The sequence below is a fragment of the Bos javanicus genome, chromosome 24 (genome assembly GCF_032452875.1).
Source record: "Bos javanicus breed banteng chromosome 24, ARS-OSU_banteng_1.0, whole genome shotgun sequence".
NCBI classification, from domain to species: Eukaryota; Metazoa; Chordata; class Mammalia; order Artiodactyla; family Bovidae; genus Bos; species Bos javanicus.
Window position 1 is genome coordinate 4124031 of NC_083891.1, and position 21888 is coordinate 4145918.

The following is a 21888-nucleotide window of genomic DNA, read 5'->3' on the forward strand; positions in this document are numbered from 1 at the left end:
GGCGCAGGCGGCGCGGGGCGGGCGCGGCGGGCGGGCCATGGCGCGGGCGCGGGCGGCGGGCGCGCGGGGCCGGCCTGGGCGCTGCGGGCTGGGCGGGCGGTGCGGGCGCCGCGCGCTGCTAGCCTGCGCCGCGTGGACCGCGGGCTGGGTGCTGGCGGCCGCGCTGCTGCTCCGCGCGCACCCGGGCGTCCCCTCCGAGCGCTGCACCGACGAGAAGAGCCGGCGCATCCTGGCCGCGCTGGTAGGTGCCGCGGCCGCACTGCCCCGCGCCGCGCGCCCCGGGGCCGGGGTGGGACGCCCTCTGAGGGTCCTGGGAGCCGGGGACTCGGGCGCGGCCGTGGATCCACTGGGAGGGGAATCGGACACCGAGCGTGGAATGCCCGACGCGCCCCACCCGGTCTCCAGCCCCGGACTCTGTCCGGGAGTCCTCTGAGCGCCTGGGGGGACGTCTTCCCCTCTGTCGCCCAACTGGTTCTTTGTCCAAAGATGCTCTTCCTGCCCGACTGTTCTCCCGCCGGCCCCGAGACTCCGCTCCTAAGCAAGTTTACGGGTCCGCTCCCAGCCTTCCGACTCGGACCGCGGCGCTTGGGTCGGGCGGGGACCACGCCTAGGCCCCTGGGGTCCCGGTTCTCTCGCTCAGCTGCCGTTCTGTGATTCCGACCTGGGCTGCACCTCGCCGAGCCCCCTGCAAACGGCCAGTGGGGCCCCTTCCTCCGCGCGCCCCAGAGCCAAGGCTCTCCCCGGCGCGATCTGCGGGACCCAAGGCAGAGCGCAGTCCGGCGAGCGGGAGCGCGAGGGAGGCGGCTCGGACCCCCGTAGACCTCGGTGCTGGGGTCCTGCCTGCTGTCTACTAAGAGGTGAGGGCGGGGTCGCCCTTTAGACGAGATTCGCAATTAGAGAAAAAAGAAACGCCCCCGCTGGCGGGCGGCAGCACTCACCGGGCCCCGGTTGCGCTCTTGGTTGATTCCAAACGTTGGCTCCTCCTTGGTTTCTCTGTTTGGTTGGGAAGATTAAGCGCATTAGGAGACTTGGATAAAACTACGAATCCCTAGAAGGAAAGCCATAAAAGGTGAAGGTAACGGGCAACTATTGTTGTATTGATTGATTATTCACTTCCCAGAACAGTGACCATCTAAGTATCTGGTGGGAAAAGGGATCTATTTTCTAAGAAAATTTCAAGAAACGCATGGGAAGCTTCCAGCCCAGTTGTGTACATATGGGTGAGCCTTTGGGGACTGTAGGATTTCAGAACGTGGTAGCATAAAGGCTTTGAAGTAATTTTTAAATTTTATTTTATTTATGGTTGTGCCAGGCCTTAGTTGGGGCATGCAGGATTGTTTTTCTTTCTTTTAGAAAACAGCAGCAGCTATATTTCAGGAAATAACCACCTGCTATGCAGGATCTTTGGTTGCTTGGCAGGTGAACTCCTAGTTGAGGCTTGTGGGATATAATTCCCTGACCAGGGATCAAACCCAGGTCCCCTGCATCGGGAGCGCAGTGTCTTAGCCGCTGGACCACCAGGGAAGTCCTGAAGTAAATGACGTTTTAAAAGTGAAATTGTAAAAACTAAAGAAATGAGGTGAAATGGGCAGGCTGAACCGAATCATTTTCCCTGATTAAGTCTGACGTGTCCTCATGAATGGATCATCTCACGTTGGTGAGAGGTGAGATACTCGCTGATTCCCTCCATCCTACCTATCAATAATCTATCATCTATCAAATTATCTGTTCACCTATACACTGGCATTCTATCAAGTTTTCTTTAAGTTACAAGAGCTCATTAGTTTTCTCAGTAACTCATCTAAAAATTCCTTTCACTGGTAAAGATTTTTTCCCCCTCCTTTTTGGGGAGACAGATTGACTAATTACAGTAAAAAATTAATAGTCTAGCCAGGATGGAACAGTCATTTACAAAAACAATATAGCAGTCTTTTTATGTTAAAATAAAAAGCAAACACTTTTTTCATTTCTTTATGTTTGGTTAAGTGAGAGAAGGCCTAATGGAAATTAAATAGCCTAGTATAACTTTAGTAATCACTAATCATAACTTTCCCAGCATTTCAGCTCATAAATTAAAACCAATTCTGTTTGGAGGCTGAACCAGTATATCTCCCATGGCAGCCAGATGGGTCTTTTTTATTCCCAAGAGATGGGTAAGGAGAGGGTAACAGGTAGGAAGGCCAGAGGGTCCCAAGCGGTAGGAGGAAATAAAATTCAAGTGGCAGACGTTTTTTTCCCTTCTCTGTTGAAGAAACCCATTCTGCCTAACACTAACCTTTTATTTTCTTTTCTCAAACTTTGGGCTGATAATGGCTCAACAAACCATTATTCATGTCAATTGTTTTAAGGCCAGGGGTCAAGCCTCGCCTCTGACCCCAGATGGAAATCCTCTCCTGCGGAGGTCATGAACACACGGCTTGCAGCAACAAGCTCTCATCTCTGCCTCTGAAGGCTGGCAATCTTTCCAGCTGCCAAAAAAAAACAAATTGAAGTAGCATGTCTGGCTGTCTGATTAAAGTTCACCTGCCCTGCTCTCACATCAGGGGCCTGATTTGAGGGGTGCCCCACCAGGAGGCCCCCTTTGAGGCTGCTGTTCTCAGGGTCTGACTTGCTCTCTCCCCTCTCCATCCTAGGTTTGCTGAGTGGAGCACTGGAGCTCCCTTTTGCCCAGCATGCTGGGGTTTGAACAGGACCCCGCTTTCCACATTGTAGATTCCGCCGGGCCCTGGCTGCCACGCAGAGGCGGGCATTGTGGCACCGTGCTCTCCCAGGACTGAATTGAGCCTCTGTCTCTCGGTTCTCCCAGCCCTTTCAATTCGCCCTGCCTGCCTTTTATCCTTCATAATAAACTGGCTGTTATTTTTCTCACGACCCTCCAGACTCTCATTAGCTTTCACGCTGAGTCCCAGGACACCAAAGGAATGGCTGCGGCTGAGCCAGTGGGAGCCCCCTTTTCTGGGGCAGAGCCAAGGGCCTTGTGGACCCCTGAGCAGTTCTGGGCCCTCCGGCCAGGCAGGTGTACCTGCTGGCTTGTGGCAGGCTGGAGGCTGTGGATGAAGCTGAGGGGCTGAGGCCCCTAGGTGCTGTGCCCCTGAGCTGCACCCCATCTCTGGAGGGGGGCCCCCACACACCACTCTCAAGAGGGAGTTTTGGAAGAGCCAACTGGAGTGCTTCCAGAGCTGATCTTGGGTCCTCCAGCTTTGGAATTTTCTAGGCAGAGGGCAGCCCTCCTTTTTACTGCAGCTTTTCAGCACATCGCATAATCAAAACATCTCTGTGAGGTTTCTAGAGCCCCGCTTTCCCAGGGAACTGTGTCAGGAGGCTGTGCCGGAGCGTTGGGTCTGACCGTTGATAGGCCTGGCTTCTGGTTCTGTGGGGAAACACTTCCTGGGGCGGTGGGGATGTGAGCAGTGGGAGCCGCGGATGCTCACAAGGGCCGGGCTCCGCGCTCAGTCCTTTCACACGTAATATTTCGTCTAATCTCAACCCCTGGGAGCCAAGTGCTTTTATTCCCCCATTTCACAGATGGTGAAATCGAGCCCCAGAGAGGTGAAGTAACTTGTCCCGAATCACACAGTGACTGTGTCGTGGAGCCAGCACGTGACTCTGATAGTAGAGACACGGTGACACCATTGGCTTCTCCAGCACTGAAAACCCTAAGGAACAGTTGGGCCTGGGCTTCCCCACCGGCTCAGTGGTAAAGAGTCTGCCTGTCAATGCAGGAGAGCTGGGTTTGATCCCTGGGTTGGGAATGATCCCCTGGAGAAGGGAATGGCAACCCACTCCAGTATTCTTGCCTGTAGAATCCCATGCACAGAGGAGCCTGGCGGGTTATAGTCCATGGGGTCACAGAAGAGATGGACGCTACATAGCGGCCAAGCAGCAACAACAACCCTCCCGCAGCACGTCACTTTCAAAGCATCTCAAAAAGTTTCCCACAGACTCTGTTATTCAGAAGGTTTTATGTCCCTTTCGGCTAGTTAGGTCTTGATGTGCTTTCGTTTAGTTGCCTACATGTGGGATTTCTTTTCAACAGGACTGGCTTATCTGTCTTTGCTCTGATAAAAACCCTGGCCCAGCGGGACTGCCGCATCCAGGGCACTCACCGAGAAAGATTGTATCGCAGGGACTGAGCCAGCTTCCCTGAGCACTCTGGCCATGTCTGTAATGTCTGTCTTCTAAGCTGTCCAGGGGTCAAGAGGGGTTGCAGAGTGGTCTGGCTAATTGCACAGCGTAACTGTTCCGCTGGGGAAATCCACTGTGAGACATGAATGCTGCTAACCACATAGGAACTCAATGTTCCTGAAAAACAAAAAAGCAAACACACAAAAGAAAACCCAGCCCTTACGCGTGACCTCTGATACCCTGTCACCGGTTTCTCAGACTAGAGAGGACAGGTTTTGTTTTTGCCTGAGAACCGTGATACAAGCTAGAGAGATTCTACTACTGCTGCTGCTGCTGCTGCTGCTGCTAAGTTGCTTCAGTCATGTCCGACTCTGTGCGACCCCACAGACAGCAGCCCACCAGGTTCCTCCGTCCCTGGGATTCTCCAGGCAAGAACACTATCCACCACCAAAACAACGCTTCCTACAAGAACTGGGGCTGTTAGGAGTGTGCATTCTCACAGTTGCACACAATCTATGAGAAATATGGGCTTCCCTGGCGGTTCAGATGTAAAGAATCTGCCTGCAACCTAGGACACCCAGGTTTGATCCCTGGGTCAGGAAGATCCCCTGGAGAAGGGAATGGCTACCCTCTGCAGTATTCTCACCTGGAGAATCCCATGAACAGAGGAGCCTGGCAGGCTACAGTCCATGGGGCCACAAAGAGTTGGACATGCCTGAGTGACTAACACTATAATAAATACGAATTCATTGTTTCATTAATTTTTAAAAAAATGCCAGTTAAGTACAATGAGACTTTATTAACTTGTTTTTTTCCCAGCTTATCTTAAAATTTGATACCTGCAAATTTTGTGTGCTCACACATTTCAGTACAGAAGTGTACCTGTTCAAGCTGGTTCTTAGGAACTCCATCTATTCAGAGGAAAGTGATTTTTTTTTTAATGGAGTCAAAGTATATAAAGTACTTCTGTTGAGTTATAAAATTAGCTATCTCAGTAGGGCATGCTGCCAAGAAAATAATTTCTCTTCTCTAACATGATGATCACTTTTAGTTAGCCTGTAAACTTGTAATCTGTAAGTTTACTGTTTTTTAAGTGCTGAGTGCAGTCTTTCTCTGGGTTTAGTAAGCACAGGCATGTATCCTGATGCTACAGACTCACTGAACACTGGTAACCACACGGGCCACAGAAGAGATGAATCTTACATTCTGTTTCTGAACAGCAGGGACTGATGTGCCCAAAGCACTTCATCATAAAGGAGGAAGACACAGAGCTGCTCTGTGCCAGCCACCTCATGTACACTTTGCTTCAGCGCAGACTCTCTCCTACGACAAATGAGGGGGAAACCCAGTTCATCACCTCTAGTAGCCAGCAGACCTGGCAGGGTTCTAGGCACCCAGCCCAGCCTCTTCCCTTCCTGATTCAGAGCGTCCCCCAGGCATCTGGGAGGCAGGCTTATACCTCAACATGCTGATCTTCAGAAAACCAGCCAAAATTAATGTAGCCCTCCACAAATCAGTAGCTGTTATCATTGTGCAGTCACTCAGTTGCATTCGACTCTTTGCCACCCCATGGACTGCAGCACGCCAGGCCTCCCTGCCCTTCACCATCTCCCGGAGTTTACTCAAACTCTTGTCCTTTGAGTCAGGGATGCCATCGTCACCAGTAGACGACATGCCACATTTCCTGCAACGCTTGTGTGGAATTGCCTTCTAAATGTGCAGGGGTGAATCTCATATAGATTCGATTTGAATTCAGTTTCATGGACGCGGTGCTGTGGGGAGCCGGTGGTGGGGATGGCATAGAGACTCAGGGCGTGGGGGGCTTACTGGATGGAACCCGGGTGGAGGGGGGGAAGGACTCCGAGTGGCAGGTGAGGCGGCCTCCTGGGGAAGGCGGAGTTGACCCTTGGGGGGGGAGGCATTTTGTCCACTGTGGCCTCTTGGCAGGACACACACTGGCACTTGCTCTAACCTTGCCCAACTGCCTGGTCCTCTGAACACACAAGCGACTTTGCACATCTGGGCCCCCACGGAGGTGCTTCCCTGAGCTCTCCCTCCTCGTGTGCTAAGCAGACTGCAGCTCACCTTTCAACACTGGGCTCAGGTGCGTCCCCCAGAAAGATGCATCCCCGGCCTCCTGCCTTCTAATGACCAGGGCCAGAAAGGGCAGGGGGGAGCCTTTCACGCGAACTGCCAGGGCCTCTGCACCTGTGACCTTGGTTGACCTTCACAGGTCTCCCGTGACACAGCATCATCCTCCCAACATTACAGACTTGGAAATGAGCCACGTGCCAGCCCCAGGGACAGCCTGGAGGCAAACCCGGTCTGCCCCAGAGCCGAGCCTGGCCTCCTTCCTTTTGTGCTTCACCCTGCTGTCATTTGGGAGTCCTGGAGGCCGTGACCTCGCTGTGACTCCTGAGCCCGGGTCTGTCACCGGATCGTGGCCCAGCTCATACACAGCACTGCTAACTGGAGGGTGACCAGCGGCGGCTGAAGCAGCTTGCCCATGGCCACTCCCTGCCAAGGGTATCTCTTGCAGGCAGTGACAATTTTGTTCGCGGTTCCAGATGCAGAGAATGAAGGCCCCAGGGGTCACACCTGACCTTCCGGGCTTCCACTCGGGGCGCTGTGGCTGGGCCAGGCCACGTGTGTCTCCTCCCCCAGGTCCCGCCCCCCTGCAGGATTCTGATGGTCAGGACCCACCTCTTGCCCAACTCGGTTCTATCACCCACTTTTCTTTCAACAGTTCTGCTCTGTCCCTCGTAGAAAAGCACCTTTGATGACACTACAACTTTGATGACAACCTAAAGATGACTATGGGATTGCATTAAACCATTTTGGAGCTACTCAAAGGGGATGGGGGCCTTATAAGACAATCGAGAAAAAAAAATGTTGCCTTTTCTTATCAGGCTTATTACAGAGGTATGAAACTGTAAACACCAGATAAAGTAGGAAGAAGCTGCAATGAGTAACATGAACACCCCGTATTATTTCTTTCACGTCTTTCTACTCCTGAGACTCCATCGTTTAAACCTTTCATCCCCACTTTGCACGCATTCTCAGTCACATCAGTCGTGTCCGACGCTTTGCGACCCCATGGACTATAGCCTGTAAGGCTCCTCTGTCTATGGGCCTTTCCAGGCAGGAATACTGGAGTGGGTTTCCATGCCCTCCTCCAGGGGGTCTTCCTGACCCAGAGATTGACCCTCATCTCCTGCATCTTCGGCATCCCAGGCAGATTCTTTACCACTGAGCCACCAGGGCAGCTCCATCCGCACCTTCCCTCTAAGATTATCCTGAAAGGGCTCAGAGGAGCTGGAATGGGCAGGTGCTTTCCTGCAAGGCACTGCAATATGGAAGCGATTCCAAACAGAGAGAGTCTGCCACTCACAGGGTCCTGATCCTCAGCTGCTCCTCTCAGGACCCCAAACCTGGAAAGAGGGACCAGGATGAAGAGTAAAAGGAAGGCATTTGACCAAAGTTGTGTTACATTAAATTGCAAGATGAACACTGCATTAAGCATATTTAGAACAGTTTCGTGGGTGTTTATGAATACAGCTGCATTACGGCTGTTGGTGTTCCAAAGACGAAAAGCCGGCAAACAGGGTGGCGTTGTTCCCAAGCTCCAGGATCAGGACTCCATCACTTGCACCTTTGAGTTTGGCAAGTGTGACACCCCCGCCGCCTAATACAGTGTTTGGAGATCTAATGCCGGGCAAAGGAGCCCCAGCGTGCAGGAGTGCCCTCAGCAGGAAGCTGGGGGTCAGGTCAGACAGCGTGGCTTGGGCCTTTTGGACTGTTGTCCAGTTACTGCCTGAAAGGGTCCCTAAAATCCAGATACTTGTTTTAAGAACCAGGAGTATAGCTTTTTAATAAACATTTTGGTCATATGAACAGTTCTCTGAGAGTAGTTATAAAGATCCACCATCCCTTGGCCAATGCTCTGCAGCCAGGCCTGTTTTGGAATTCATACGGTTTTGGGTGTTAGATAATATGCAGAATATATATTTATACCTTCTGGTGAGCATGAGGATATGCCAGTAATCAAACAGATCCAACTAAATAATTCTGTAGCAAAGTGTATGCAAAGTCACATGTCAAATACATTCAGACTATAGGTAGCCTCATCTTCTGGGTCAGGTTTGACACTCCATGAGAGTGAATGAGTCATGAAAAACTTGTTTTCAGGGTCTTTTGGACTTTGGGATTGTTCACATATCCAGGCATGATTGGAGGTGCATTACCTGACTTGAAGGATCTGTTATAATCCATTGGGTTAATAAAGCCAAGCAGCACAGAACAACCAGAAAGTCTGACCCGCCTTTGCCCATGTGGAAGGAAGATGCATTGTGGGGAACAGGTGGGCTCAGAAAATATGCTCAATCCCTCATAAAAGTGGGTCCAGAGGTTTAGGTTTCCTTAAAAAGATAAGAGAACAGAGTCACACGTTCCCCTTTGAACCAGTCTCACAGCAGTGTCTCCTGCTCCTCTACTAGGTCTGAAGGGCAGGGCCTGGATGGACCATCTTCTTAGGAGAGGTGTTTACAGTGTGGTAGGATTGGGGGGTCACCACTTCCCCCCTGCGGGGCAGGAGGGCCTGTGAGCCCCAAAGCTTAGGAGAAACTCCCCTTCTGAGGGCCCCTGAGTGCCTTCCTCACCACCACCAGGAATCCAACACCCTCTGCTTGCAGAACTCACCCCGCGGGCTGATCTTCTGAAGGCGCCGCGGCCTCCGCGTAGGCCTGCGGACCCTGCCAGCCTCCAGGCCTGTTCTAAGTCCTGCTTCCTGCAGCAGCCGCTGTTGAGCGGTCCCAGCTGAGGGGTCGTTCCTGGAGTCACTCTCCAGGGCTGGCTGTGCTGTTCTTGGCAGGGGGCAATTAAAAGCTCTCCAGGTGACCCCTATGTGAGCCCAAGAACCGGGAACCACTGGCCTGGTTCCGTCCTTCCACTGACAGTCCAGGACACCGAGCCGAGAGGCAGACGGCCTTTGCCAGCATCACCCAGCTCAGCAGGAAGGATGGGGCAGGGGCGGGTCAGTGGGGGGCACCTGCTTCCTAAGACCTGGTCCTGGGCCTGATGGAGAAAATAACAAACGTGAGATTCTATCACAAACCTTTCACTTCATAATTCCTTTCTGCCCCGAGTAGCCCTATGGTCCGCATGCCTGAGGGTTCTCTCCGGGACTGTCAGGAGCATCCTGGCGTGGGGTCCAGCCTCCGTGGGGTGACCCGTGTCCCTTCCTTCCAGTGCCAGGACTACCGGGGCGGCGCGCTGGGCGGAGACCTGTGCGAGGACCTGTGCGAGGCGGGGCAGCTGCGGTACCGGCGCTGCCTGTACTTCGAGCGCGGCAAGAAGGTGCTGCAAGCCGACTGGCGCGGCCGGCCCGTGGTCCTCAAGTCCAAGGAGGAGGCCTTCTCCAGCTTCCCGCCGCTCGGCCTCCTGGACGGGCAGCCCGAGGCCGGCGGCCAGGACTTGCCGGAGGCTGAGCTGCTGGTGCTGGCGGCCGGGGAGGCCCGGAGCGCGCTGGGCCTGGAGCCGGCCGAGGGCGGCCTGAGCCGGCTGGAGCTGGTGCGGCGGGGCCCCCCGCGGCGGGGCCAGCTGGCCAGCCTGTGGGCGCTGCTGCAGCAGGAGGAGTTCGTGCTGCTCAGCCTGCTCCGCGGCCGCAGCCCGCACGCCCCGCCCGTGCTGGGCTCCTGCGGCCACTTCTACGCCGTGGAGCACCTGGCGGCCGGCAGCCCCGGCCACCGCGCCCTCTTCCCGCTCGGCCCGGACGGCGGGCGCCGCGGCCAGGCGCGCGCGGTCAGCGGCGTGGCGCTCAGCTTCCTGGACATGGTCCGCCACTTCGACCACGACTTCGCCCACCGCCTGCACCTCTGCGACGTCAAGCCCGAGAACTTCGCCATCCGGAGCGACTTCACGGTGAGGGGCGGCTGGGGCGGCTGGGGGGTCCGCGGGAGGCGGACTTAGGTCCGGGGTGGGGAGGGGATCCTAGACCAGAGGGATCTGAAGCCCCCGGGAAACCCTGCGGCGTGATGCCACCTTCTGGCCTGGACAGCTCCGACCTGCCGGACCTTTGGGGGTGGGAACCAGCTCATTTAAAGGAGGAAGGCGCCTGGCACCCGGGAAGGGAATGGTAAGGCAAGCCGCCACAGCAGGGGCTCAGTGCGTCTTCCTCTACTGCCGCCCTGGTTTCTCCCAAGTAGCTTAGCCCCTTCCTTCTTGGGGCTAATGCGGCTTCAGGCGGTGAAGAATCCGCCTACAATGCGGGAGACCCAGGTTCGATCCCTGAGTCGGGAAAATCCCCGGGACAAGGAAATGGCAACCCAGTCGAGTGTTCTCGCCTGGGAAATCCCATGGACAGAGGAGCTTGGAGTCCATGGGGTCGCAAAAGAATCGGACACGACTGAGCAACTGCACTTTGAGGAGATGGGGGAAGGCTGGCATTTGGGGGCTCGGGGACAAAGGTCCAGGGGGCGGAGACACTGGTTTCCAGCCACGCACACTCCATCACCACAGGCCACGGTCTCTAGTTCGGTCTCTAGTTCTTTCTTCTGGAGAGGTTCTAGTCTGTTCCCCTTCCCTGGGTAAGACTTCTTCCAGAGGGACAGCTCAAAGTTTGCTTCTTTATGCAAGAGAAGATTCGACCCCCCCGTGGACACGGCAGCCTCCGTGCTGCTCTGCAAGTGGCAGGTGAATTTTATGTCCCCCTCCAGGCTGTGCAGTTTAGTCACAAAGTCCTGTCAGACTCTTTTGCAACCTCGTGGACTGTAGCCATCCAGGCTCCTGTGTCCATGGGATTTCCCAGGCAAAAAATAATGGAGTGGGTTGCCATGCTCTTCTCCAGGGCATCTTCCCAAGTCAGGAATCCAACCCGTGTCTCCTGCGTTGGCAGGCGGATTCTTTACCGCTGAGCCAGCAGGGACACCCCCACTCCAGGCAGTGCAGGTGTGCCAAGAATTAACCAAGGTGTGGAAGCAGCAGGAAGACTCAGACTCTGGGGGTGGGATGTAGCCATCTGGGTTTGGAAGCCAAGCCCTCCAGGCGATTACTGATGTGCTCAGTGTGAGAACTAGTGAGCTAGGGGACGGGCAGATGGGCCCCCCTTTGGCCCATGTTGCAGTGTTGCCCAGGTGGGTGGAGGGTGTGTCTCCCAGGTAACCTGTAAGAACGATGACCCGCAGTCATTCACTTTTTTCAGGTCCTCCCTATCGGGTCTTGAGAATTTGTCCAGTGGTTGCAAATGAACTAGGAACCCCTCTTTACTTCTTGCTCTCAAACTGCTGCCAGAAAGCACGCTTTTCAAACAGATTTCCACAGTCTTAAGTAGAGAAGGAAGTAATTCTCACCAGTCCTTTCCAGTCTGATGCTAGGATGGAGTCTGATGATGATGCAAGTTAGGTAATTTTGTGCAGGAAGAACTTTAAGATTCATCCTGATGTGATCTAAGAAGCCTCACACAGGTTTTTCTGCTCATTTTGTTACTATTCTTATTGTAGGCGCATAGAGTTATGCTTCCAATAGTTGTAATCCATTCTACGATTACACTAAAAATTAAAAAATACATCTGGCTCTTGTTGGGAAATGAGACGGAATCAGAGCTGGAAGAGAGAAGTATCAGAGAGTGGAAATTCCACCAGGGTCCCGTAGGAAGCTGAGGAGATGACCAGGGATTATCAAAAGAAGAGAAGGGTCTTGCAGCTCCAAAAATAAATTATGAAAGACAGTAGACTCATTATTGGTAAAGAATCTGCCTGCAGTGCAGGAGACCTGGGTTCAGTCCCTGGGTCAGGCAGATCCCCTGGAGAAGGAAGTGACATCCCACTCTAGTATTCTTGCCTGGGGAATTCCATGGACAGAGGAGCCTAGAGGGATGCAGTCCATGGGGTCGCAAAGAGTCGGACACAACTTAGTGACTAAACCACCACTGATATATTTTTAGTGTATTAACCAGGATAAATAATGAAACGAGCTATTCTTTTGGCTAAGGAGATAGAGAAAATCAATTAAAATGATAATTTCTGTTGCAGTGCCTGAATTAGTAATTAGGCAAAGCTCTCAAATAGGGAAAAGTTCCCTGTTCATTTTTCCCCTTATTCTCCACATATCTTGAAATAAATTATTTTCCCTCCTCTGTTTTACTGAATAATCCCCATGAAACTTTACTGCCTTCTGGCATCAATCTTGAAGGAAGAACAGAAGCAACAAGCTGGGAATGTGCCTTCTGACTTTGCATAGATTTGAGGAGAAAATGAACCCTTTTTTGAGATGCTACCAAAGGGAGAAAGCTGGTATGTTGAGGCTGACCTGTGAAGGCTTGTGAAATGCCACAGACTCCATCAAACTCATCCAGTCTTCTAATAGCTCTTTAATACCTTGAAGCTATACATTGCCTGATTTGGGAAGAGTCCAGGTTTTCTCAGGTTTGAGCTCATCTTTTTGTTTCTTTCCTAATTCAGGTGGTGGAGGAAAATCTGCATAATTTAGACATTCTTTTTTCTGGTTTTGAAGCCTTTTGGGTTGAAGCCAGGAAGATAAAATCTGAAATTGCAGGGGGTCATCACATTTTCATGCTGATAGTGGGACTTAGTTTTTGATGCTGTTGCATCTGGGACCATAGGTATTGATCCTGATTCGACCACTTTGGCCCTGCCACTTGCCCCTGTCAGTTGGAAACCAGTCAACTCAATAACAGGCCATAAATAGACAAGGTCCTTGTTGCCCACCTCATTCTCCCCATCACGCCCTCGACCTGCCCCTTGAATGTAGTTTTCGTTTGTTGCTTATATTCATAGGAATAAGTGACCTGTGTCTCGTAGCTTTTATATTCCTGAGCCTTGAATGTCAGAAGCCAAAGTGGTAAAGCAGTGGAGGGGGAAGTCAATTCATTTGTAAGAACTTTCAGAGATTCAACATTAAGATCTGAGAAAACTTTCAAAGCTGCAGAGCGATCCTGGTCCCACGTTCCCAACTCTCAGTGACCACAGCAGTCCTTCTGCAGTTAAAGCCTTGCAATCCGGCCTGTGTCAGCAGCCGTGCGTCCCCAGCACGGCCCGGCCCTCCTCCCTGCGGCCAGAACCCCACGCCCCGCGTCCTCCTGATGGCCGTGTGCTGTTTAACTCACAGGTGGTGGCTATCGATGTGGACATGGCTTTTTTCGAACCTAAAATGAGGGAAATTCTCGAGCAGAACTGCACGAGGGATGAAGACTGCAATTTCTTTGATTGTTTTTCAAAGTGTGATCTGCGAGCGCACAGGTGCGGGGCCCAGAGAGCCAACAGCAACCTGCAGGTAAGCGGGCCGTCCTCTTGGGGTGGGGGGGGCCCTGTCCTTTGGGGGCGCCGTCCTCTTGGGGGGGCCTTGTCCTCTCTGGAGGGGCCCATCCTCTCAGGGGGGACCCTGTCCTCTCAGGGGGCCTCTTGGGGGGCCTTGTCCTTTCTGGGGGGCCATCCTCTCGGGGGGCCCTGTCCTCTCTGGGGAAACCTTGTCCTCTGGGGGACCCTGTCCTCTCTGGGGGGACCTTGTCCTCTGGGGGACCCTGTCCTCTCTAGGGGTGGGGACCATGTTCTCTCCAGTGGCCCCTGTTCCTCTTGGGGGGGCCCTGTCCTCTCTGGGGGGCCGTCCTCTCAGGGGCGCCCTGTCCTCTCTGGGAGGCGGCCATCCCTCTCTGGGGGAGGGGACCGTGTTCTCTCTGGTGGCCCCTGTCCCTCTTGGCAGGGGCCATGTCCTCTCTGCAGGGAGGGCCCCTGTCTCCTCGGGTCCTCTGCCCCCCACTCCATGGCTCCTGCTGATGTACCTGGAGGTCGTCACCCTCTCCCCACCACCTGGGCTCAGTGCGTCCAGTGAGGGCGGGATAGGGGAGATGGGGATCGTTTGTTCTTTGTTGTCTACCTGGGGGAGGGGCTGTGGGCCAATTGACCCCAGGGGGCTAATGGATGGTGCTCCCAGCACGGCCATTACTGGGTCCCCCACAACCATGGGGGTGTCTGTTCTCTCTGGGCCTAATTTCTACAGCTACACACACACACACACACACACACACACACACACAATGAGTACTTCTTATATCAAACTAAACTCCAGATGGCTCAGATACTTAAACCTAAAAAATGAGACCCTACATGTTCCAGAAAAAACTAGGAAAACTGAAGATACCCTAGAGTTCGGAAGGCCTTTCTAAGTACAGAACAAAGCTCAGAGGCTCTAAGAGGAACAACTGACACATTTAACCATCTTACAAAAATCCCCATGGCAAAAGCAAAACAAAATTACAAAAAATATGAGAAAATTAAAAGTTAAATGAGAAAACTGGCAAACTGTCTGCAACTGCTCTCACAGATGAGACTAGAGGACAGAGGTGGCCTTTATCCCCACCTGCAGAGATTCGGTGTCCCCCAGGATCATCCTTGGCCCACCAGACATGCTCCAGTGTGGTTACCCCACATCCCAGGATCAGTCTAGTGACTGGTCAGAGGGGGAGGGGGGAAATGCAAAACCCAGCCCCTTTGGCCTCTAAAAGGAACAACTCTATAGGTCATCCCAGCATCAGAAGTTCACCTTCTCCCTCAGTTTCATGGAAAGATGGTTCCTGAGAACGCCCCTCAATAAATCCCTGCGTGCAAACCTCTATCTTACAGTCTGCTCCGAAGGAAACCAACCTAAGCAAGGGGCCAGTGTCCTTAATATGTAAAGAGCATTTACAAATCAATGTGAAAAGGCCAACAACCTAACAGAAATGTGGGCAAAGTATATCAACTTGACCGGTCACTGGAAAGGAAGAATAAATACTTTCAACCTGACTGATAAGAAGAGCGATACAAATCAAATAATTTTTCAATTGACAAAAATAAAAGACAACACACATTGTTGAGGGTGTTCTTAGTGTATGTTGCTGTGAGAGTGTAACTTGGTGCAAATTTTATGGGGTCAATCTGGTAATATCGGTCAGAACAAAAATGTGCATACCCCTTGGCCCATAAATTTCATTTCCGGAAGTTTTAGGCATATTCAAAATGAAAATGACATCTGAAAGATATGTATTGCAGCATTTTTCATAATAGCAAAAGTTCATGAGCAACCTAAATTTCTATCAGCAGGGAACAAGCTAAATAATTTATGACATGCATCTGAGGTACAGTCATTAAAACAAATGGAATAGCCTTATAGTGATTTGGAAGGTCTCTCTGATATTTGGTTAAATGGAAGCTATAGAACAGTGTGTGTGATATACTCCCATCCATGTAAAGTAAAAGAAAAAGGAAATGCATGAAAAAATAACTCACCAGAAGGACATTCAAGGGAGTGGGTGCCTCTCAGAGCCGAGAGCTGTGTCTGGTTTTTTAGGAGTTGGATGGAGCTTAAGATTAAAGCCTAATTGGTGGGACATTTTCAATGTTTACACCTGAAGATGCATTATCAATTCAAAAGAGAAATAAGAACATTTGTTTTTAAATAGGATCCTCATCCTTGCAGGGATTAATAAATGAAAGTCAAAATTATTTGTCTCCCATGAAACAGTAGATCTATAAAATTGAGGCATTTGTTAAATGAGTCTAATATAAAGTGTGATGTAGAAAAATAGAGCAGAATATTAATTATGCATGAATTGTGCTCCATCCAACAGGGAGAAAACCAGGAAGGCTGTAAAACAGTGAAACAGCATGTTTGAATTGAGAATTTAAAGAGATCTTCAGCCCCAGTAAATTTCATACCCAAGGAGAATTAAAGACTATGAGAGAGAGACTTCACTTTTACTTCTCCTAAAATAAAACATCTTAAAGGCTTCTTGGGCTTCCTGGGTCAGGAAGATCCCCTGGAGAAGGGATAGGCTACCCACTCCAGTATTCATGGGCTTCCCTGGTGGCTCAGATGGTAAAGAATCCACCTGAAATGCAGGAAACCTGGGTTCGATCCCTGGGCTGGGAAGAGCCCCTGGAAGAGGGCATAGCAACCCATTCCAGTATTCTTGCCTAGAGAATCCCCATGGACAGAGGAGCCTGACAAGCTACAGCCCAAGGGGTGGAAAAGAGTCCGGACATAACCGAGTGACTAAGCACAGCACAGCACACAAAGGCTCCTTTAAAGAACCTGCAGCCTCTCGCTTCCAATATACCTTTTTCCCAGGGAGCTGGAAAGTACTATCACATTCATATATCCCTTGTCACCAGAGTGTCCTGTGGCCCTGGGGACCACCTGCCAGGTGGTGATGACTATCACTGTCATCAGCCTTGAACTAGAAAGTGAGGCCTGTGACCGCAGGGCTGGCAGCCTAGGGCCGCCCAGGGCCTACTCCTTAAACATGGGTTCCCGGCTCTGATTTCCTGCTACAAGTTCCTCGATGGTCTCTGAGCATCACCTGCAGCTTCCCCCGCGACATCTCCGCCCCTGCGGGGCAGACTTCCAGTCTCCAGTGGTGCTGCGCGGCTGGGGTTCCGGGAGAGTTCCCCGGGAGGGACAGGTCGGGGAGGGACCCCCCCCAACCCAGCCAAGCCCTGAGCTGTGACATCCGCCTCTCTCCCCCAGGTGGTCTGCGACAAGATCTTCCGCCACTGGTTTTCCTCGCCCCGCGGCAGCTCCGCGGTGTCCAGCCCGCTGCGGGGACAGCTGCGGGCGGCAGTGCAGGAGTGCGCGGCCCCCGGGGCCCAAGGCGCGCCCCGCGTGCTCGGGAGGCTGCGAAGCCTGCTCCAGGCTGTGCTGCGGGAGCTGCGGGACGGCGAGGAGCTGCGCCCCGGGGCGAGGAGCCATCCGCGCGGGGACTCTCACCGTGGGACCCCCGGCGCTGCTCGGAAGGCCCCAGCCGGCCTCAGCCATCACCCCTTCGAGTGACATGAGGGAAGGGTCTGGCGCCGGGGTCTCCCCTGTGCGGGAGCAGGAGTGTCCACGGGGCCCTGCAGACCCCCAGTGCAACAGCGTGTACAGGAGTGTGCGCATGCATGTGCACAGTGTGCGTGAGCACATGGCCATGAGAGTTGTGCAGGTGTGTGGATGTGTGTGAGCAAGTGCGTGTGAGCAAGTACGTGCGAGCAGATGAGTGTCTGGGGCGTGTGCTCCTCTGGGCCTGGAAGGTGCTGTCTCTGGCGGGTCCTGGAGCCTTGGGCCTCCCGAGCAGAGTCACCTTTGTTTTGGAATTGAAAACAATAAAATACACAAGTCTGGGCGCTGTAGTCTGTACTCTGAGCGTGTGGAAGCACAGTTTATTCTACTTTTCGTTTAGAGGAATGCATGGCTTTCCTGGATTGTAAAAGCAGGAGCACCTCTTATCTCAGTCTGTCTTCCCTCAGAGCAGGGCCTGCAGGCTCGGTGTGCTTGGGGGCAGGAGAGCCAGGTGAGACCAGGCCGCAGACCTAACGTCTGGCATCTGTGGGCAGAATTACTTCTGGTGGGCTCCTGACCACGGTGCTCTGTTGCAAGAGACCAAATGGGGGGAACCACATCCCGGTCTCTCCCTGGTTGGGCAGCTGAAGCCAGGCCAGACGTCTGTCCATCTTGGGGAGACATAGTTCTAGTCTATGGGGAGACATATGGGGACTGTGAGAGCTCAGCAAACAACCACAGGCCACCCTCAAGATTAATCCAGAAAGACGCCGAGAGGACAAGGGATTCTGTTGAAGGTTTACAAATAGGAGACTAGTTAATCTGAAGTTTTAAAAGATCACTGTTGTTTAGTCGCTAAGTCATGTCGACTCTTTGTGACCCCATGGACTGTAGCCGGCCAGGATCCTCTGTCCATGCGATTCTCCAGGCAAGAATACTGGAGTGGGTTGCCAGGGGATCTTCCCGACCCAGGGATCGAACCCATGTCTCCTGCATTGGCAGGTGGATTCTTTACCACTGAGCCACTGGGGAAGCCCCATACTCCAATAAAAGTTTTTTTGAAAAACTAAGTTGGAATATTTGGGCTGACTTGACTTCTTTGTGGGCTCCACAGTGGCACTGGAGGTAAAGAACCTGCCTGCCAATGCAGGAGACATAAGAGATGCACGTTGGATCCCTGGGTCGGGGAGATGCCCTGGAGGAGGGCATGGCAACCCACTCCAGTATTCTTGCCTGGAGAATCCCATGGATAGAGGGATTGTGGGCTGCAGTCCATGGGTCACAAGAGTCGACATGACTGAGCGACTTAGCACACACAACTTCTTTGTCCTTTATTTTCCCCAACACAGACTAGAGAGGAGAAGAATGTTATGCACCATACTTACCAAGCAAGAGTCAGGACAAATGGTCAGTTCCAATTTTCACAGTGTATTAACACAAAAAGTACACAAGTAAAGCATTTACTGAGTCATCTATGAAAAGTGAAAGTGGCTCAGTCATGTCCAACTCTTTGTGACCCCATGGACTTCTCCAGGCCAGAATACTGGAGTGGGTAGCCTTTCCCTTCTCCAGGGGAGCTTCCCAATTCAGGGACTGAACCCAGGTCTCCTGCATTGCATGCAGATTCTTTACCAGCTGAGCCACAAGGGAAGCCCAAGAATATTGGAGTGGGTAGCCTATCCCTTCTCTAGTGGATCTTCCTGACCCAGGAATCAAACCAGGGTCTCCTGCATTGCAGGCGGATTCTTTACCAACTGAGCCATCAGTGAAGCCCCCATTTATGGAAAGGGATATACTTACTGGAGATTACAACTTCCTTGGTGACTGCCAGGTGGTTGGTCAGCACATTTCTGGAGAACAAGGAAACACAGCACATTCAGAGAACTTTCTGGAGAAAAGCACCTTGAGAAACACTCCGCTCTTCATTTTTATGTTGTTCCGAAGCAGCCTGTCATCTGGATAGGGTTTCACAAGAAGGGTGAATTTTCTCTTAACCACTTAAATTATTTTCTCTTTGGTCCCAGTTTTATTTTACTGCTGTATGTCAGGACATACAGATTGGCCTGGGGTTTGAATGATAGTAAGTATGCACTTATTGGAAGGCTCCCAAACTTGGAGCCAGAAGCCTGGGGCTAAGGGTCTGGTTCTCACGCTAACTAATTGTGTAACTTTAGACCAGGCAATTACCTCTGCGTCAGTTTTCTCACCTGCAACCTGTGATGTAAATGTTCCTTGGCAATCGAATGAGCTAGAGTAGTCCAGAGAACTAATGCACAGATGCAAACGTTTCCCTCCAAAATATGTGCGTTTTAATCCACTTTAGCCATTTAAGTCAATCCCCTTCTGGCCCATGCTACTGAAGGGGGCTCTCCCAAGAGCAAGGACACAGCAGAAGGGGATGGGGGCCCGTGGGGTCTCTGGAATGGCCCTTGGTGGGGCTGGCTAGAGCAGAGCTAGGAAAGGCTCACGAATATTCCATGATCAGCACATAAAACATCTCTACTTATCACTAATTTTTAAACTCCCCAAAGTCAGGTTTTTCTCTCATTTTTTCATTTTACAACTGAAGAACCCTTTCTCTTGTGTCAAGAGTAAGGCGTGGCTCATAGAAGACATGCGTTAAAGTGTAGTGGTTCCGAGTACGACTCAATCTTTATTACAACTTCTATAAAAGGCACTGGTACTATAGTTAACAGGGCTTCCCAGGTGGCTCAGAGGTAAAGAATCCACCTGCAAAGCAGGAGACACAGGTTCAGTCCTTGGGTTGGGGAGATCCCCTGTAGGAGGGCATGGCAATGCACTCCAGTATTCTTGCCTGGAGAATCCCCATGGACAGAGGAGCCTGGAGGGCTACAGTACATGGGATCTCAAAGCTTTGAAGATGACTAAGCAACTAAACAACAACAAAAAGCTGTAGCTAATATGGAGAATTGACCCAGACAATCCTGGAGGGAAGAATGCTACTTGGACCCAGTCTGGCACAAAGAGGGGTCTCAGTCACAAACTCAGAGCTGGCAGAAATGTTGGGAGCATTGCCGTCATGGCAGCTCCCTCTGAAAAAGACAGGTTGACAGAAAATGGTGGAGCAGGGATCCTCCGTGGGTTGTCCCGGCAGCATCTGGAAGCATCTATGAAGTGAGAAGTTCCCGGGTGTGGAGTCAGAATCTCTGGGGCTGAGACTGCACTCCAAGAGCTGGAGGCCAGCATCTATGTCTGTAGTAGAGAAGGCCCTTATCACGTGGCTCCCGGGGGCCTTGGCTGGGGTGTGAGGTCTCCAGCTGGTCTTTCCTCAAGTAAGCGCCTCTGAGCTGCAGGGCATTGAGTCGGTTTGTCCATCAGGGATCATCTTTACATAAGAATGGCTGACGGAGCACTTCTGCATAGTAGACACGGAGAGACTTCTGTCCTCCCAACTTCTATTCCCTGTAGTCAGAGTCAGCCATCATCAGCCCGTTTATTAAACTTTCGACTGGTGGTCCAGGGATGTCTCTGCCCCGACCCTTCAGCCCCCTGTCTTAGTAGAGAAAGTGCTGCTCTGTCCCCATTTCGCTGGGAACTGCCCCCTCCTATGGCTCCTTGCGGAGAAGGCAATGGCACTCCACTCCAGTACTCTTGCCTGGAAAATCCCATGGACAGAGGAACCTGGTAGGCTGCAGTCCATGGGGTCGCTAGGAGTCGGACACGACTGAGAGACTTCACTTTCACTTTTCACTTCCATGCATTAGAGAAGGAAATGGCAAGCCACTCCAGTGTGCTTGCCTGGAGAATCCCAGGGATGGGGGAGCCTAGTGGGCAGCCGTCTATAGGGTCGCAAAGAGTTGGACACGACTGAAGCGACTTAGCAGCAGCAGCAATGACTCCTTGCTGCTCCCTTTCACAGACCTAAGAGAATGCCCTTAGCAAGAATGCCCAGGGCAAGAACAGAAGACACTCGGTGTGTGACTGTTAGTGAGAAACGTGCCCCCGACCCCACTGGGACCGTTCTAACTCGTTCACTCCTCTCACTCCGCCTTTGCTGCTAAAATTTGAAAGAAATCTCCGGTCTGGTGCAGAGTCCAGAGTCCACTTACCAGGCGTCACATTTGAAAACACGTCTTAAGAAACTGCAGGACCATTTTCAGCGGCTCTGGAGGCCTTCCCTGGAGGCTCCTGCCCCCCTTCTCAGCAGGAGCGCGCTCCCTCCCTCGCATTCCTGAAGGCTGCAAGCCTCTGGACCTGGTTTCCCAGTGGCGATGATGAGACGGACCCCCACCCCGTCTCACCTGTTTCTCTTCTGAGCAGGGCACCCCCGTGGGCGTTCTAGAACTATCTGCCTAGCCGGGGTGCGGGGGGAACCTGACTGGCTGGGATCCTCACCTTCCTTCTCACCGCATCTTCTAGGCCCCGCGCTCCGTTTCGGAGCCTGGAAAGAGCAGGCAACGCTCCGTCATTTCGTTCCGCTTCCTATTACGTCATCACACCGCTTCCTATCACGTCATCACACTGCTTCCTATCACGTCATCATACCGCTTCCTATCGCGTCATCACACCGCTTCCCCGAGCCGGAGGCAGCGGATCATCCCAAGCCTTTTTTCTCCAGACTCTCAGCACTTCAAACCGTCATTCTTTGCCACTACGTTCCTTCTCCCTAATCACTTTTTATTTTATCCTATCCAGCGTCTGACCGGCCTTTGAAGGCAGGAAGATGAAACTGGAGCGGTCTAACCAGGAGTCGTGTCTCTCTGAGAAAGCTACAAAATGAATGAATGCTTTTAATCAGCACTTTGAATTACTATTAAAAGCTTCCTGCTTAACCTCTTCTCCTGCCACATCTTTAATTTTGCTCTTTCCTCTGAAAGTATTTGGCTGAACCCTCTGCAAACTGGGGTATTCCCAGGTGGCTCAGTGATAAAGAATCCACCCGCCAATGCAGGAGACGCAGGGAACGTGGGTTTGATCCCTGGGTTGGCAAGG

General features: G+C 52.3%; 1 protein-coding gene across 1 annotated transcript; it reads left to right on the plus strand.

Moving 5' to 3' along the window:
- The first annotated feature begins 37 nt into the window (after window positions 1–37).
- DIPK1C (divergent protein kinase domain 1C) lies at window positions 38–17292 on the plus strand. The gene is made up of 4 exons (XM_061399414.1): window positions 38–241; window positions 9373–10044; window positions 13249–13413; window positions 16645–17292. Exons 1-4 carry the CDS (start codon window positions 38–40, stop codon window positions 16945–16947), a joined length of 1344 nt encoding a protein of 447 aa, XP_061255398.1. The 3' UTR covers window positions 16948–17292.
- Window positions 17293–21888: the final 4596 nt, after the last annotated feature.

Coding starts and splice junctions, on each gene's coding strand:
- DIPK1C (XM_061399414.1), top strand. CDS start 38: ATGGCGCGGGCGCGGGCGGCGGGCGCGCGGGGCCGGCCTGGGCGCTGC. Junction 242..9,372: donor GGCGCATCCTGGCCGCGCTG/GTAGGTGCCGCG, acceptor CCTTCCTTCCAG/TGCCAGGACTACCGGGGCGG. Junction 13,414..16,644: donor GAGCCAACAGCAACCTGCAG/GTAAGCGGGCCG, acceptor TCTCTCCCCCAG/GTGGTCTGCGACAAGATCTT.